This window comes from Hippocampus guttulatus, chromosome 11 (genome assembly GCF_054856545.1).
Source record: "Hippocampus guttulatus isolate MCC_2025c chromosome 11, RoL_Hgut_1.0, whole genome shotgun sequence".
In the NCBI taxonomy this organism is placed as follows: domain Eukaryota; kingdom Metazoa; phylum Chordata; class Actinopteri; order Syngnathiformes; family Syngnathidae; genus Hippocampus; species Hippocampus guttulatus.
In genome coordinates this window covers 11664584-11683043 of record NC_141271.1, presented here as the reverse complement: position 1 = coordinate 11683043, position 18460 = coordinate 11664584, and the positions used below count along the sequence as shown (strand labels likewise).

Sequence of the window (18460 nt, the reverse complement as noted above, 5' to 3'; positions counted from 1 at the left end):
TTTTATGTAACCTTTCCAAAACGTTTTACTTTGATTCACTGACATGCATATTTTCAAAATATCAAATTGCTTTACAAAATCAAAATGCGGTATGCACTTGAAATGGGGGGGGGGGGGGGGATCCTGAAACATTGGGAAGAACTGATCGGTCAACTCTAGAATTTTCTTTGTGGCTAGTTTGGTCTCCACTCACACCGGTAGGGATGTGATGTGTTTTGTTTTAGCAGAAAACGAAATTCGCTGGCTGAAAATTAGCTCGTGGATGGACGGATGGATAGAGTGGATGGATTTCTTTTTCTTGACGCTCATTATGTAGCAGTAGTAGGCTCCCCCTTGTGGTCATATCCACTCACATTGGCAGTGTTGGTACGGGTTTCGTTTTTGCAGAATATGGAAGTTAGTGAAACGAGATTGTCCCCCTAAAAAAATGCTGCGTGATGTCACCACACCCGGAGTTTATAAAAGTGAGAGCAGCGAGAAGCGCATCAGATCAGTCAGGGAAAAGACCAAGACTGAGGTAATGTCAATATCTCTTATGATTATTATGATGCTTAACTTGATGTTGTTAATAGTGATTATATTGCATTACGATCAAATGATGATTCGTTGGTGTTCTTTAGAAAATTATGACATACAGTATATTTTTTTTAACAGAAAAACAACAGTCAACGTCGAATTGCAGCAGCCTGCATTTCGACGTTGACAGTTTTTTTCAATACTTTTAATAACGCTTTCGCAAGAACATAGCTTTTTAATTTTATGTTTTGTTGTCTACTATACAGTAGTTCGTGTTGCTCAACCTTGAATCCCGTTTTTTTCGTAGCGTAGTGGGGAAGGGTGAGCATGTTCAACAAATACATTGCCGGGGGAATATCTACACAAAATCGCCTCGTCTGACCGTGTGGAAGAAGTAAAAATTAAGAATTTAAATGCAAAGCAAAAAATAAAAATAAAATCAAAAGAACACTCTGTTCCACTGCTTTGTCTACTTTGATAATAGCAACATCATGATTGGCAAGGTTTCAGTTTCGTTTCTTTTAAAATGGTAACTTTCATTCTGGCCTAACAGCGCCACCCGTGGATGGTCCGAATACTGCATGGTCTACTGAAGCGAGCGTTGTACTGTATGTACCTCGATCTACAGTGCGAGTAAAAAAGTCGTTCCGTGGCCAAGACCGTGACTGTATTTATTCGTATCATCAAATCAACAATATACATTTAAATTAAATGAAAATCTATGAATTGTGCCCTCAAAACCATCACAATTTTTGTTCTGGGATTTTAATAAAGTAAAATACATTGTATAAAAACATAATACAGTAAAGCACGATATGTGTGTATATACACACGCACGCACACACATACACACACGGACACATTTAGGGCAATTACTGTATATTGAGATAAGCCAAAAGTCCCAGCAACTGTGTATCTGAGCCAGTGACAGTTCTGTATGGGTGGGTTGACCGATACATACACAAGCTGTGTAAGAAGTTTATAAATATATTTTAGATTTTCAAAGAAATGCTGGTGGGGTATAACTGATTTTACACAGATTATTTCCTTCCTGGCGGCCCGGTAGTCCAGTGGTTAGCGCGTCGACTTCACAGTGCAGAGGTACCGGGTTCAATTCCAGCTCCGGCCTCCCTGTGTGGAGTTTGCATGTTCTCCCCGGGCCTGCGTGGGTTTTCTCCGGGTACTCCGGTTTCCTCCCACATTCCAAAAACATGCATGGCAGGCTGATTGAACGCTCTAAATTGCCCCTGGGTGTGAATGTGAGCGTGGATGGTTGTTCGTCTCTGTGTGCCCTGCGATTGGCTGGCAACCGATTCAGGGTGTCCCCCGCCTACTGCCCGAAGACAGCTGGGATAGGCTCCAGCACCCCCCGCGACCCTAGTGAGGATCAAGCGGTTCGGAAAATGGATGGATGGATGGATATTTCCTTCCTTCCTTCTTTCCTTCCATCCACCTGTTGCTCCTTCCGTCTGTCCCTCCCTCCAGCCTTCTGTTTTCAGACATCAGAAACAAGTAGACGCGCATAGAATATATTGTTAAGAAATGTTTTGACTAGACTTCCCTTTCAAAACAGTAATTTGAAAAGATAGCTTCAAAACCTAAACCTAAACCAAAGTACATTATTTTTAAACAAAAACCTTAGTTTAGTTTCTGAAATTGTAAAAAAAGAAAAACGTGTCAATGTGGTCAAATGTTAAAGCGTACACCTACTCTTGAGCCAACCTGCCTACTTTGATTTTTTTTTTTTCAGGCATCATCTTCACGTCATGATATCCTGCAGACCTTTTGCTTGATGGCAATGGAATAAACAACTTGATTCTTGGGTGAGTCTACAATCAATTTACTCAACCATTTCCCTCGGTGCGCTTTTGTGCTTACTCTGAGGTCAGAGACGTGTGCACTGATCAGCATTTTTCCTTTTTACCGTTGGGGCTACTCCCCTTGCATGAGGCTTAACGTAATCTTTACCCACAGCAAAAATTTCCCAGTTAAAAGTTGTAATCAACATAATATTCTGACTTTCTTCCAGAAACCACTCAAATAAAGATGAGCACCAAGACAAAAACACGGTAAATGGTCCGTGTGTGAACATTTTAATAAGTGATGGTAATGATGGTATGTATGTATTCACATTACAAATGGTGTCCAATCAGGTTTGCTCGAGCCGTTGTTGTGCCCTAGAAGAGAATTTATATGGTGTGCCCCCCGCCCCCCACACACGATTTACATACACTCACAAACTGAAATGAATTAATAACATAACTCAATGGAACATTTTAATCATTTCATGACTTTCATTCCAGTCAAATAAATCAAGTGAGTGACTTGCTGTTGCAACATCTTATTGGACAAACCAAAAGGAGCAACAACTTGACCTCTTCTTATTTCCCTCCACTTTTTGCTTTTGGTCATTTTGGCTGCTGTGGCCAAAGGTTTTTAGAGGGGGAGGAATAAGTCTTTTGTGATTCTTGACCATTGGGGCAGACATTTTTTCCCCCTGGGAATTGTTTTAATTATTGGAATGAAAATGCCATAATATGTCTCGTTTGATTTTTTATTTTGTTTGGTGAAGGACTTCCTTTGGGGCCACCGCTCCGCCCTTCATTGACTATTTGAAAGACATCCTATGTCGGTATCCGGATGGCGGACAAATTTTGAAGGTGGGTGTTAGTACTTATTTTGTCAAAGGCAACATGATTAGAAACAGTAATTTGATGCATTTTTTTCTACTAATACATCATGTTCCAAATCATTGTGCAAGAGATATTTCTTCAGATTTTCCTAATTAGTCAATACAAATGATTTTCAAGTTATCAACCATTGAGGGAATAATTTTAATATAAACAAACCACACCATGACAACAGTATTTTTTTTCTTAATAATACACCAATATTACAAATGTGCTCTGCCAAGCTCCTATGTTGCCATGTTAAGATATATAGTCACTTGACCTGTTAAGGTGGTTTGAATTGCAATCGCTTTGTTTCAGGAAATATGACCTTATACTGCTGCAAATTCCACAAATGACTATTTCCAGTTCTTAACAACCTAAAAAATATGTTTAAACTCAGCTGTGCGTGAACATATGGGAAAATATATTTTACTGGGGTTTTTTGCCTTGTTTTGTGGTTGTTGTTTTTTTTTTGCAAAATATACTGTTATTGGGAAATTTAGTCAAAGACATGAAAATTGTAATCAAAGGGTTGAAGACTAACAAAGTCAATGATGCTGAGTCTTATATGCATCCACTCTTTAGGAAAATTACAGAAAAACATCAGTTGGATAATAATTTGGAACACGTATTTTAGTTGTGCATGAGGAATAAACATGCTTGATTGCTGATGAGTTTGGGTTTTAAAAAAAATAGGAGCTGATTCAAAATGCAGACGATGCTCAAGCCACCAATGTGACTTTTATCCATGACGAGAGAAGTTACGGAACTAGAAGTCTTTGGACGGACACTTTGGGACAATTCCAAGGTAAACATGAAGAAGATGCTCACGGTTCTCTATTTGTGTGATATTCGCTTGGATTCTTCCCAATAATGTTGGTCATATTCCAAATTGTATGCACGGACCCATAGGGCATCCAGATTGCAGACAGTTGTAGTTGTACAGTAGTAGAAGAAGAAATTAAAGAAACTAGCCTATATAATAACTACATTGCAGTTGCAAGCCCCTCTCCTTATCACGTGTCATCATGACGAATGACTTACTGTATATGGTGTGCTCAACACAAACACAATCAAAAGTCCAACCATAATCCAAAAATATCATGTTCTTTTTTCTTTTTTTTTTTTTTTGCCAAGAAGATGGTTTTTGCTTTGTTATAAAGCAGAATTAAATGCAAGTCATTTGGCTTCATTTCATCATGTCCACATTTGACCCACCAAAATGTACTCCGGACCGCTCCAGAGTTTGCACACAAACTTTCAGGCCGCTTTGTGCATATGCAACCGTTCCCAAAGCCTGTCAATAATTCACCCAAAAATCCCTTGTTATCTTTGTATAGGGCCTGCTCTGTACAGCTACAACAACGCGCCATTTACTGATGAAGACTGGGAGGGAATTCAGGCTGTCGGGAGGAGCGTCAAGCGCAATGACCCCAACACAGTCGGGAGGTTTGGGATTGGTTTCAACTCCGTTTACCACATAACAGGTAATGCCCTTCTCAGTTGTTTTGCATATCTCTGTGGAGATTTTTGTGGCAAGTTTATTGACACGGGAACATATTTTTCCTCACATGCACAGATCTTCCCAGTATATTCAGCTCTGGCTACCTTGGCATTTTGGATCCCCAAGAAAAAATATTTGGGGAAAGACAAGGCGGTTTCCGTTGGTCGCTGGATGACGCCGAGCATCAAGAGGCTCTGATGACGATTGATGATCAGTTCCATCACTTTCGGGACATTGTTAGGCTCGTAAGCGGACAAGAGTGGTCCAAAGTCATTATGGAAGATCAGGACTTTGACGGGACAATTTTCAGATTCCCTTTGCGTGCGGAGACGTCCGATATTTCGGATAATTTGTACAACACGGATAGGGTTGTTGCGCTTTTTGATAGCTTCATTGTCGATGCGGAACTGAGCCTGCTGTTTTTGAAAAATGTGACTACGGTGACCTTGATGCACATTGACGTTCAGGGCTTTGTGAGCACAAGACTTGAAGTCAAGTCGTCGGCCTACCCGGATTTTGTTTTGGAGCCCCAAGACAAGACCGTCATCGAGGGTTTGACCAGAATCAAAGTGCTCACCATCAATTCCGAAGAGCACAAAGAAACAAAGTGGCTCGTGACAACGTGTACCATGAAGGAAGGAAACGTGGCGGAATTGGATACGCTCGCACAAAAGTTGAGCTTCCTCCCACAAGTTGACCTGGCGTTCCCATTCGGTGAGAGTGAGACGAGGAGCACCAGCGAGAGCCGACTTAGCTGTTTTCTCCCGCTGCCAAACAACGAAAGCAACAAGACAGGACTGCCCGTCTATATCAACGCCTGCTTTGGCCTCACAGATAACAGGAGACACATCAAGTGGCAAGAGGAAGATCAGCGACACGACAAACACGCCATGTGGAACGAATTGCTGATGAAGGCGGTGCTCCCACAAGCGTACAAAATGATCATTGAAGCGGCCATCCGACATGCTCAAAAGGCTTTGCTCCCCGTGTCTTCCGTGTATGATCTCTGGCCGGATCTTGATCAGCTTCAACACAAGGACAAATGGCACGCAATCGCCGTAGATGTCCTTCATCAGTTGTTCCAAGAAAATTTGGCTGTGCTCTCCCTCGCCCGAGATGAAAGAGAGTTCATCAGTCCTTTGGAAGCTGTGCTCCCCTGTACTGGCCCAGCGAACCCTGACACACTGACTGCCATTCAGAGAACTTTGCTTTCCTGTGGAGAGAATCTTGTGACTTTTCCGTGCAACGTTGCAAGAGCCATAAAAACAGTTCACCCGCAGGCCAACAACTTAACATACGCGACGCCGGCATACCTCAGGGAGGCCCTCCATAGGGTGGACATGAATAACCTGTCCAGAGATGACAAACTCTGTCTTCTGGAGTATATTCTGAGTGATGGAAAATACAGGGATCTTCGGAATCTTGAGCTTCTCCCACTCAGTGATGGCTCTTTTAGAGCTTTCACAGACAAAGAGGAGGACACTGCTTTGATTGACAGCAAGGAATTTCCAAGGTAATTTTAGGACTGTGCCTCTGAAAGGATGCGTGGATGCATGCAGCCCAGTTAGTTATGGCAGCTTTTCTCAAGTGTTTTGAATACAAATTGGGGGTGAATTGATAGGAATGCGGAATTGGATATTAATTGTGCCTTGAATCACTTGAGCCTAAATTGAGTGCACTTACATGGCTGTGATCAGCAGAGGCACTGTTGATTTAGTCTCTAAATACCGGAAACTATTTTGTGGCGAACAACCTTGATGAACCACATTACAGTGCTCAAGTGGCATAGAGATAGGAGCTAAGAACATTCAGATTCTCACAAGCATAAAAAAAGAAATCTCAAAAATAATTGGTAATGTTGCATTGTTGGTGAAGGATAGTCAATATATGCCTGCATGACAGCAGTAAAAATTAAAAAAAAAAAAAATCAAAATCTGTCCAAACATCGATAATAATGCTCAGAGATTCATTCATTTGACAATATGTTTATGACCGCGGCTGTAGTTTATTGTCGCGTAGAAATACATTGCATCAATTCTTGTTTACTGTAATGTTAAAGTTCATGATGAGTCAATTTATTCTACTTGATTTGTGAACAAGAATTCTATATTCTCTGCAGAGTCTTGCTGCCATTTTGCAAACACCTCTTCATCCCAGATGACTTAAACACGGACTGCACTGCCCACTTGAAACAAGTGGCCGGTGAAAGTAAGAAATTCACCTTTTTTTTCTTTCTTTCATCTTTCCAATGTACATATCAATATTCTTGTTGTTTTTCCACAGAATTATTCAAGATAAAAGACATCGATGCAGATCAGGTGGCAGAGTACACCAGGAGGTATTTGCCCCAAGACTGGAAGCGGTTGAACACAGCGTTCGTTAGCTGGGATGTGAACAACGATCTGCATCCACCCTTGGATTGGCTTCAAGAAATCTGGAAGTTCCTCAACACTCACTTTACAAAGTTAAGCCATTTTATTGACATTCCATTGATACCAGTGGGGCCCCTGTCTTCCAGTCAGTCCTTATTACTTGCTAAACTGAATCCAAACACAACTCTTATTTTCCAACAAAGAAGGAAAATCAGCTTGCCAGATAAAATAGCCAATTTGGTGAAAAAAGTCGGTGGCATCGTGGTGGGGGAAAATGAATGGCTGAAGCATGATGACCTTGATTCCTTTGTTCTGTGTCCATCACCAAGAAGCGTTGTGACTATCTTGATGAACGTCGAGTATCGAGATCTCATCAGAGAATTCCAGCACATGTGTCGCGACACTCGAGAAGAATTGAAGGAATATCTTTCTTGTCTGGATTCTCTCTCCAGTAACGAGAAGGAACTTCTCTCAAAGGTGCCTCTGTTTCAAAACACAAAAGGTGTGCCTCTTCCAGCACACTCAAAAAAGGCCATACTTTTAGGTTGTGGTCCAAAAGTTCCAATGGATCTACCAATGCCTGAATCAATACTACAATGTACAACTGAGGCTGATCGCAGACTCTTGCAAATGATTGATGTTAATCTTTTGGACACTGCTCAAGCAGCTCATCTCCTGATTGACAACATTGAAAGCGGAGAATGCAGCAAAGAACAGATTGAAAAGATCATGACTTGGATTTTACAGCATGGCAGTATCCTTTTCTCCCAAAATAAGACCTTGAAACGCCGTTGTCAAGAATTAAGCTTCATGGAGGCAAATGGCGTGCTAAAAAAGACCTCACACTTCCTTCATCCAAGAGTTCCAATCTTCAAAGTCATTTTTGACAGCGATTTCTTCCCACCTTCTCCATACCTTCAAACAGACCAGATGCTCGAAACCCTAACAGACCTTGGTATGTTAAACAGAGAAGCAGATCTGTCTCCTGAGCACTTACTGCACGCTGCTGCAGTGATCGGCCAGCTGCAAGTTCACTCGGAGGCTTTCAGCCGAGCTCAGGTGTTCTTAAACATGCTTGATGCTCACAGTCTCCTGGCCAACTTTTCTGACGCTCAGCTTCACACCCTCAAAATGCTAAAATGGGTTCCGTGTGCTAACCCTGGTTATAATAAAGAGAAGATTTCCCTCTTCTGCCCACATGAACTAAGACACTCTCAGTATGGAGATATTGTTGGGCATGTCATGCCTCTAATTGGAAGCCTGAGTGACCGAGTTAGCCACAAACTTGGTCTCAAATGCCTCCCCCCGCCGGCGAAAGTGATAGACAATTTGTTTGTCTTGATTGCAAAGAGTGACAACATGGATGATCCTGACACAAATGGAGATTTCAAAAGGAGGTTGCATAGTATTTACAAACACATGCAAGATCAAATTCATGACTTTTCAACTTTAATGGATAGGAACAAGTGCTGGCTGTGGTGCAGTGACCAGTTTGTTTCTCCTCGGGATTTGGTTTTAGACTACCCGCCTAGTCTAGATCTGAGCTCGTGGGTGAGGAAATTGCCTCAGGAATTCCTACCATACAAGAAGCTCTTGAAGGAGTTTGGTCTGAGGTCAGTGCTTTCACAGCATGACATTGTTGACATTCTCTATTCCATCATGAAAACTCTTGAAGGAAGACAGCCGCCAACTGCAAGGCTCTCTGAGATTAAAGTCGCCATAGAAATTGTCAAATGGATATGGAAGGAGAAGATGACGGTTCAGGAGGACATCCCGGTGCCAGTCATGACACAAGAAGGTCAATTTACCCTGAAATCACTGTCGACGGCTGTTTTCTGCGATTTGAGCAAAAAAAGTCTGGCGGGGCTTCAATACAGCAAGGAAAAAGTGCATGTCTTACACGAGGAGATTCCAAAAGCTGCTGCTGAATGGTTCAACATCCAGTTTCTTAGTACGTACATCCTCGATCCTGAGCTTGTGGGAATTGAGCAGTGTGGACAATCTGAGCCCATAACAATGAGGATTAAAAACATTCTCAAAGAGTATGATGAAGAAAGCGACATCTTCAAAGAGCTCATTCAGAATGCAGAAGATGCTGGAGCAGACGCTTGTAAATTCTTAGTGGATTTCAGGGTACACACGAATCCCACTGAAAATCTCATAGATCCTGGTATGGCCCTTTGTCAGGGGCCTTGCCTTTGGGCATTCAATAATGAGACATTCACAGACGAGGACTGGAAGAATATCGTGAGAGTGGGGTCTGCCTCAAAAGAAAACATGGTGGGAAAAATTGGCAAGTTTGGACTTGGATTCAACACTGTCTATCATGTGACGGACATTCCTTCAGTCTTGAGTGGAAACAAACTCCTTATACTTGATCCGAATGTGACTCACCTGAAAAAGATAATCAGAAACAAATCCAATCCTGGAATCAGATTGGACCTCTCCCAAACGCAACAGTTTCATTGTTTCCCTGGTCAGTTTGGACCATATGAAAACATTTTTAACTGCAGTTTCACCACACAAAGTCCTCCATACCTTTATCAGGGTACCCTCATCAAGCTTCCTTTTCGAACTAAGGAAGAAGCTCTCCAATCGGAGATAAGCACCAGAGTATATGACAAACACGGCATTGTCTCTTTTCAGCAAGAGTTCACCGACTATTCTCAAATGTATATCCTGTTCCTGAAGAACATTAAGACGTTGTCCTTGCAAACTCTCTCGCAACATGCAGCAACTCCTCCAAGAGATGATGAAATACAAACCGTCCTCACTGTCACCAAAACTACCCTGAGTGAGATAACAATTCCAGGTAACGGTCGTCAGTCAGCGCAAATTAGAGCTGAAAAGTCATTGCTGAAACAAAGTGAGAATCGCAAGGAGGTGATTGACTGCTGTATCGTCAGCATTGTCCAATTAAGCAGCGAACAATCCGGTAGAAGACAAAGTCAGTCATGGCTCATGCACAACTGCTTTGGCACAAATCAGTCTTTAAAAATGGCCCAGCAACAGGACAACCGAGTCAAGTTCTCCTTGCCGATTGGGGGAATAGCTGTGCCTCTGCAAGAAGATCCAGGAAGTGGAACATTTTCCATCCCGGAAACCAAGCTGGCTGGCCAGGCATTTTGCTTCCTCCCACTTCACATTCACACTGGTCTCCCAGTCAATGTCAATGGAACATTCGCTGTAACAAGTAATCGCAAAGGTCTGTGGGAAAGCGGGCTGAAAAACGACTGGAACAAGGCTCTACTTCAGGATCCCATCGTGACAGCATATGTGACCGCACTTTTGGTATTGAAGAGCATGTCGGAAAATGGCCAACTGAAAAGTTACTCTTATCACACCTTTTGGCCTGATAGGGAAAAAGTGATTGACACATTCAAACCTCTAGTTGATAAGTTTTACTCCACCATCACTGAGGACGTCAATGCCCCAGAGGTCTTCTGTGATGGCAAAAAATGGTGTTCAGTGAACAATGCCATATTTTTACATGAAACGATTGAAGTGGATGAAACGATGCATCTACTTGCCATGCAGGTGTGCCAAAAACATCTCCAAGAACCAAACCGTGTAGTTCCTCTTCCACTTTGGTTGCGAAATAGCTTCAAACAGGGAGGCCTTGAGAAGATTTTGCAGGAGAAAACGTGGAACTGGGAGAGGTTTTATCAAGACGTGGTGTTTGAGAACCTTGCCACCTTGGACGCTCAGAGTAGAGATACTCTTTTGCTACATGCCATTGACCTTAACTCAGAGGAAATTGACCATCTATTGATGAGGTATCTGTGCATCCCCACAATGGATGGACACCTGCAGCAGATCAAGAAACTTGTGAATCCATCAGGGAAGCTGGCTCGTCTATTTGGAGATGATAAGGGGAGATTACTGGGAGGTACAGAGAGTGACTTTTGCTCCCCAAGGAGGATTCAACGTCTGCTGGAGCTTGGGATGGCAAATGACCACCTTCCGCTGGAAGCGATAGTTGAGAGAGCACAAAAGACCCAAACCTTTTGGAAGGCTGACAAAAGAAAAGCATACGGATATTTGAAGTGCCTTCTTGAACTCATGAAGGATCACATGAATGACAAAGACTCCTGCCACTGGCAACATTTAAGAAAGATCCCATTTCTCCCAGCATTTCGCTGCTGCAGCACAAAGACAGACCTGAGAAGGCCAATTGACATTTTCAGTGAAAAATGCGCACTGCTGGTTGACAGAACCCAACCTGTGCTGGATCATTCTGGCTTGAACGTACATGTTACTGATCCGATCCTACAAATGCTAGGGATTCGCGATACCCCTGCACCTGACGTGGTGCTCCAGCAGCTACAAAAAACACAGGAGCAATCAAGATCCATGGACAAATCCAAGCTTTATACGATTGCCTGCGAATGCTACAGCTTTCTGGATAGACATGTCTGCGAGTCAAATACATCAACAATCATATCTCAGGGGGCTCAATCATTCCCATTCATTTTTGACTGCAATATATTTGTCAACGTGAATCGTGTGGCTGTCAACGCGCAATTTGATGCCAGGCCCTATCTGCATGTACTTCCAACTGCCTTTGCTCGTTTACGGAGTCTTTGGGAGTGCGTAGGTATTAAAGACACATTCACTCCTCACCAGTTTCTTACTGTACTTCAAGAAGTTCATTTGAAACATGGCGACAAACCCTTGCCAAGGAATGATCTCAAAATTTGTCTCACAATTTTAAACAGAGGCATATATTCTGCCAATGAGAATGTCACAAGCGACTGTCTCATACCCAATGAGCATGGGGTTTTGGCACCTGCCTGCCAGCTTTTCTTTAATGACAGCCCATGGATGCCAGTTACGACGGATGTAACTCTCTGTCATCAGGATATCCCACGTGCTATGGCACTCCATTTTGGAATCAAAACAACCAGACATCATACTCTGCAAAGCCATGAGGTCGACAGCCTCTTTCCACATTCTTTCCAGTTTGAGCAGAAAGAGCACTTAACTGTGAGAATTAAAAACATCATTTATGCCTATCCGTCAAAGAAGGATATCCTCAAAGAGCTCATCCAGAACGCCGATGATGCAGAGGCTACGGAAATACATTTTGTTTGGGATAGACGACAGCACGGCACTGAAAAAACCTTTGGAGAGAAATGGAACATGCTGCAGGGCCCAGCGCTCTGCGTCTTCAACAACAGTTTGTTTACAGATACGGACCTGGCTGGCATTCAGCAGCTGGGAACTGGAGGAAAGCGCCATGACCCAGGCAAGATTGGAAAATATGGACTCGGATTCACTTCTGTTTACCATCTGACTGATTGCCCCTCGATCCTCACTGGAGATGACTTACTATGCATTTCGGATCCCAATCAAAATTACATTGAAAGCCACAATGAACACGTGCGCACGGGCATTGGCTATAAACTTGGTGACACGTTCAAGGAAATGTACGAGGATGTTTACAAATCCTATCTGCCAGACACATTTTCCCTTAAAGACGGAACCATGATTAGGTTGCCTCTCAGAACTTTTACCATGGCAGGGATCTCAAAAATATCACAAAGTGAAGTCACCGACTATGACTTGAAAGACCTGTGTGCTGCCCTATCCGAGGACCCCGAAGGGCTTATTTTGTTTTTGAAAAATATCTGTAAAGTTGAGGTCCATGAAATCAACGATCATTCAGATGGAATCACAACAATCTTTGCAGTCGAGAAGAATACACCACCAACAGGACAAGAAAAAGAGACTGGCATACGGTGTCCTCCAAATGCTGTTCCAAGCAAAGACTCAGTCCCATGCAAGGCAATTTATGGAACGGTGATTTCAACCTCAGACAAAAGACAAAGCAAATGGCTCATCGCAGAGCAGTTTAGCACACTGCAGTGCACTGACGGAGAAGAAAAATATTCACGAGCAACAGTAGCAGCACGTGTAAGCTCAAAAAGACCACTCAGCCACAGTCCTTTTAAGGGAGGAGCCTTTTGTTTGCTTCCTCTACCAGGCACCACTGGTCTGCCTGTGCACATCAATGCAGATTTTGAGGTCGACTCTGCCAGGAGAAGCCTTTGGAAAGAAGACGGCCGGAGTCTGAAAGCAAACTGGAACGAATTGTTGAAAAGCAACATAATTGCGCCACTGTATGCGGATCTTCTTCATTACATCAGGCAAACCATTTCAGTGACGACAGCTAGTCGTGAAAAAATGATGTTGTTTTTATCTACATCATTCTTGTGTTTCTGGCCAACGGTGTCTGAAGATGTTGGTCAGGAATGGCATGAAATGATACACGAGGTATACAGATCAATTATTCAAAGAGGGCTTGATGTCATTCCAGTGTTAAGGTGCACAAAGCGAGTAACTACTACTACAAAGCCACCGACGACTACCACTGAATATTCTATTGAGTGGCGAGATGCAAGAGAAAGCACACCGACAGCAGCACCCTACTTGGAATCATCCGATAGGGAGATAAATCACATTTTGAAGGACCTTGGCATGGATGTGGTTCCCTTCTCCAGTGAAATCAAGAGGATATGGGATGGTTTCAAAAGTGCTGGCATTGCCGTTAAAGATATAAACCCTTCAAGTGTTCAGACCTTCTTGAGAGCAAAGGCTGTCCATAATCCAGAGCAAACGAGCGCTGCGTTACCGCTGCCCATAAAGGACACGCTCATCCAAAATCCAAAAAGATGCTCAACGCTCCTGCATTTCTGCCTCCGTGATATCTGCCTGCCCGAAAAGATCACAGATGAGCATTCTGCTCTACTCAATGGCCTTCCACTTCTTCTCACAGCGGACGGGGTTCTTAGGGTGTTTGACAACAAATCACCAAAGCTGATATCCGTCTACAGCAGTCTGTTCTCTGGCTACGAGCATGATTTTGTCCATTACCAGACAAACTGTGACTTTTTGAAGGTGCTAAAAGCCCTGAGGCTTGCCAGCAATTTGACAGTTCCCTATGCTTCGGACTGGTTGAAGCTCTTGATTCAGCAGAATCTTGACAAATGTGAGCTTGACCCACAGCACGGTCTTTATATTCCAACGAAAGAAATGGTAGCATGGCTGAAATTGCTGTGGAAATTCTTACTAAGCCATGTAAAAGACCAAAGTCAGGGTGATGATCAACATTTGTCATTAACTGACGTCAAGCAGCTCTTCAGCGACTTCTGCATTTTACCTGTTGTGTGCCCAAGGTCAAACATGTGCCTCCTTCAAAAAATGAAAGACATGCCCAGTGTCATTGCCTACAGATTAGACAACGATATATCTGACATTTTGTTCAAACTGGGTTTCATGAAACTTGACTTTGCCTTTTTCATAGAGGCTGATCGTCACAAATTGTCACTTCTGCCACCTGAACTATTGAATGTCAATGACAAAGGTTCTGTGCTGAACCAAGTCGCCACTCTTCAGCGCTCAGAATTTTACCAGCTTTCTTCAGATGATATGACACAACTTCAAACATTTCTGCAGTCCGGACAGTCCATAAACTGTCCAGCATATCAAAGCAAGTTCCGATCGCTGCCATTATTTGAAACAATACATGGCGATCGAGTGAGGATTGATGGCCCTGAAGTGGTTTACATCCTCACCTTGAGCGCGCGGTCAATGATTCAATTCCCAGACTTGTTCAAACCTCCCAAGTGCAACAGTATTTTTCTCAAAAACAATCCTGAGAACATCAGTGTGGCTCAAGCTTTGAACATTCAGACCTTGAATGATTTGGAGTATTTTGTGAAGATCATTCTGCCTGTCGTGCAGAAACTCTCGAAGCGTCAGAAGCTTCAGTGCCTCAAACTGTTACTCTCACAGCAAAATCTTGACAGTTATTTTCAGCACAAGTCTGCCATCATTTCCCAACTGAAGACGGTACCAATGATTGAAAATACCAAGGGCCAAGTGGTACCAGTCTCATACTACTATGATCACAGAGTTGCCTTGTATCAGGCGATGTTGCCTCGAGAGAAATTTGTGCCTGAGAGTGTTTTGGCTGAGTTGTGCGAAGCAAAACAATACAAAGAACAAGCAGCGTGGCAGTTACTCCAGGAGCTTGGATTGAAACACGTTGTGTCCAAAGACGATATCATATGTTTTGCAAAGAAGGTTGAGTCGGAAGCTGAGGCGAATGGTCACTCTCAGGAGCTGCAACAGAAATCCACCCTAGTTCTCAAAGAAGCCTTGAGAGGTGCAAATGATGAACAAACATTGCTGGACAGCATAACCAACATCAAGTTCATTTTTCCTGTCAAAGTAAAAAAAGAACTGTGTGACTATCATTTGCCATTTGCTCCAGAGACCACCACGGTTCACATCAAAGGGTCTTTAATTGAAAGCCATTACGGGGATCAAGAACTGGTTTGGTCTTCAATGCCAATAATACATCTACCAGAAAAGTCAAAGGAGGATCTGAAAAGGATTACGCAAGCGGGAGCTTATGAACAAGCGCCTGCAAATTGCGTAACCAGAAACTTGTCAAATGTCTGCCTGTCACTTTGTGAAACGGACGTTCAGATGGAAACCCGTGCAACTGTGCTTCGATGTTCTTATGCCTACTTGCAAATGATCGATTTTGACAGCCAATTACTGAATGGTGTCCCGCTCGTGTTGGTTGAAAATGACAAAAAAGTGGTGAGGACCGGGAATGTTGTGCTTTCACTCCCCCACGAACCTGACTTTAGGCCATATTTGTACAAAATTCCGACCGAGTACATGCTGTTTTGGCAATTCTTCAGCAAAATTGGTGTGAAGGAGGCACCGACTGCAGTGCAGTACTGCAATGTTCTGGCAGCGGTCAACGCTGATTCCATTGCAAAACCCCGTCTGAACCATAACCAAAAGAAAACGGTTGAACGTGCTGTGGGGGAGTTGTTCCTCTTAATTCAAAAGAAGGGCCACCAGTCTCTTCCAGACAGCGTAAAGACTTTGTACCTGCCTGCTGTAGATGGAAAACTCTACCCGTCATGTGAACTGTATTTCAACAACACAGCGTTTGACCTCCAACGGTTGGAAGCGGCGCTGGATAAAGAGTTCCTGTTGCTTGAAAAACTCAGTACATGTCATTTGGGCACAGACATGTACAAGCACTGTCACCTGCTGCAGTTACTGCCCCATCGGCTCCAACCTAAAATGCTGTCGCAGGTCACTGAAGAAAAAGTCGTTCAATCACACATGCAACTTTGTGAACTTGGACCGGCCTGTGATTTTCGTGGCTGGTTTGACAACCACCTCACTTCGAGCGCATTCACCCATGGATTGATATGTCTTATGAGGGAGCAGTCAAAAGGGAAAATAACCCAAGAGGAGGCTGCAGATGTGTGTAAGAATATATTTGGCAGCATAGAGATTGTGTGTTGCACAAGCCTGATGACGGAGCTGTGGCTGAAAGAGCGAGCTCTGGAGAACACGGCCCGCGAGACCGACGTTTTTGTCCGGCAAGTACAAAGTGGTTGCGTCTTTTACATGAAACACAATGACGCAATGCTCCCAAAGGTCATAAATGAGGTCAACATGACTTTGACAAAGGTGATCAGCTCTCTGTTAGGAAACAGAATTTTGTCAGAGCACCTCCTGATCCTTGAGCAGCTCCTCTGGTGTGACAACCTGGAAGATGTTCGTAAAACTCTGGCCAAGACCGGGATCCGCGACAGTGTTGATGTGGAAACTTTTCTCACCAGCACGCAGGCTGCTCCGAAAGGAGAGATTCCAGAGGAGTGGCACGATTCCCTAGACATGAATGTCCTCAACAACTTTGAAGAGGGAGAATGTGTCGGTTACTGCATTGACAACAAGTATTTTTATGCAGTCATAGAGGAGGTACTACCTCCACAACACGGGCCTCACTCACAGAGATACAAAATAAGGATTGGCGAAAATGAGATCATTGACGCCGGCATTGCAGACCTGTATCAGTTTAAATCAGAAGGTATGCCACAACTCGAGTTCGACGAACCCATAGAAGCCGACGGTATGAATTTGCAAGTAGCGACATACCAACACTCTTCAGCTTCTTCATCCACAAGAGGTTTACCGGCAACTTTTGAAGAAGCAGTGGAGGAAATTGACCAAAGTTTGGTAGAGATCTGGACTCTTCCAGAGGTGGAGAGGATAAAATACGGCAAGCGACTGTACCTCAAATGGCACCATGACAAAAACCCTCAGTGTCGCTTTGTCACAAGGGCAGTCGAATATGTGAAACGCAGAACTTGCATTTCATTTGGACCTTTCTACTCGCAATGGGACGAGGAGGCTTTGCACCACAAAAGTGGGCGAGAACGAATTTTCATACGATATCATTCCTACAACTTTTGGGCCCAAAACAAATATGTCCCAAGGCCCAACAGAGGGGAGGCCCGACGGTGGTGTCGGCAGGCCCGATGTGACCTCAATGCCGCGGACAGTGAAAGCAGCGGGGGGAGCGCAGAGTGGTGCCTGTTCAAAGTCCACCAGGCGGTAGAAAAGTCCCTCATTGCTGTCGAGTACAAAACAAACGGCCAACGTCTTGGCGGCACAATTTCAGCCATGGCTACAAAAGTCTCATTCTACAGCCCCGTGCTGAGAGACCTGCCGAGGAGTGTGGCCCAACTGCAGGCCTTTGGCGTGCATGCTAAAAAGACGCAATATCCCAACTGCCATCCTTTCCCCAGCATCCCAAATGAATGTTTCCATTTGGACAATGTGGGCGGGGCATTGAGAGCAGCAACTCAACTTTTGGCTGAAGTGGAAACCTATGTGAATTAAAGCTCTGCACCAAACACGCGCCATATACTGGACACCTTGGTTTACGCTTTTTCAATTCAGTGGGCCAATCACATTTACTAATGTTAACCCACTTGGGTTTGATTGCATTCCTTTCATCTTGGGCCCACAGCTATGTTTTTTGTGACTGTAGAAATGTTATAATGCTTTGTCCAATTGTCATCTTCAGTGGCTTTCTTTAGGTATTTTTCAGTTACATGTTTCGATCCAGATGATTGTAATTTGTTGCACTGAAAATGTACTATTACTTCATTGAATGCAGCACCTGACAAAATGTTCATTGTTTGCAAAAGCCAAATCCGCTTGTTTTTTGGGACCCTTATGTATTCTCACAAAGAAAAAAGAGACCAAGGTAATTCATTTAAACACTTTTTTTTCTCCACCATTCATATTACCTAAAACTTGGGACAATAGTTGATGAGTTGAGATAATGTGGTTGCATAACTGTACACACACTCTTGTTACATTCAGAATTAACCAATCATATTCATGGTTACCATTCAGCACACACCCATCACCTTTTCAAGTGCCGCCCGTTTAACCCCAAATAAAGGTTCATCTGTTTAGACTTTTCCTGTCATTGGATTTCTTCCTGGTAGAAGCCTGAAGGTTTTGAGCAAAGACGAACCGCTATTTGGAACTGTCCATAATTCCCT

The 18460-nt window shown here is 43.4% G+C and overlaps 1 protein-coding gene across 1 annotated transcript; it reads left to right on the top strand.

Annotated features, from left to right (window-relative positions):
* The first annotated feature begins 396 nt into the window (after nucleotides 1–396).
* Nucleotides 397–18372, top strand: sacs2 (sacsin molecular chaperone 2). Its single transcript, XM_086124178.1, has 9 exons — nucleotides 397–517; nucleotides 2267–2339; nucleotides 2546–2585; nucleotides 3089–3176; nucleotides 3885–3996; nucleotides 4529–4675; nucleotides 4768–6205; nucleotides 6812–6900; nucleotides 6976–18372. Exons 3-9 carry the CDS (start codon nucleotides 2563–2565, stop codon nucleotides 17784–17786), a joined length of 12708 nt encoding a protein of 4235 aa, XP_085980304.1. The 5' UTR covers nucleotides 397–517; nucleotides 2267–2339; nucleotides 2546–2562; the 3' UTR covers nucleotides 17787–18372.
* The last annotated feature ends 88 nt before the right edge of the window (nucleotides 18373–18460 follow it).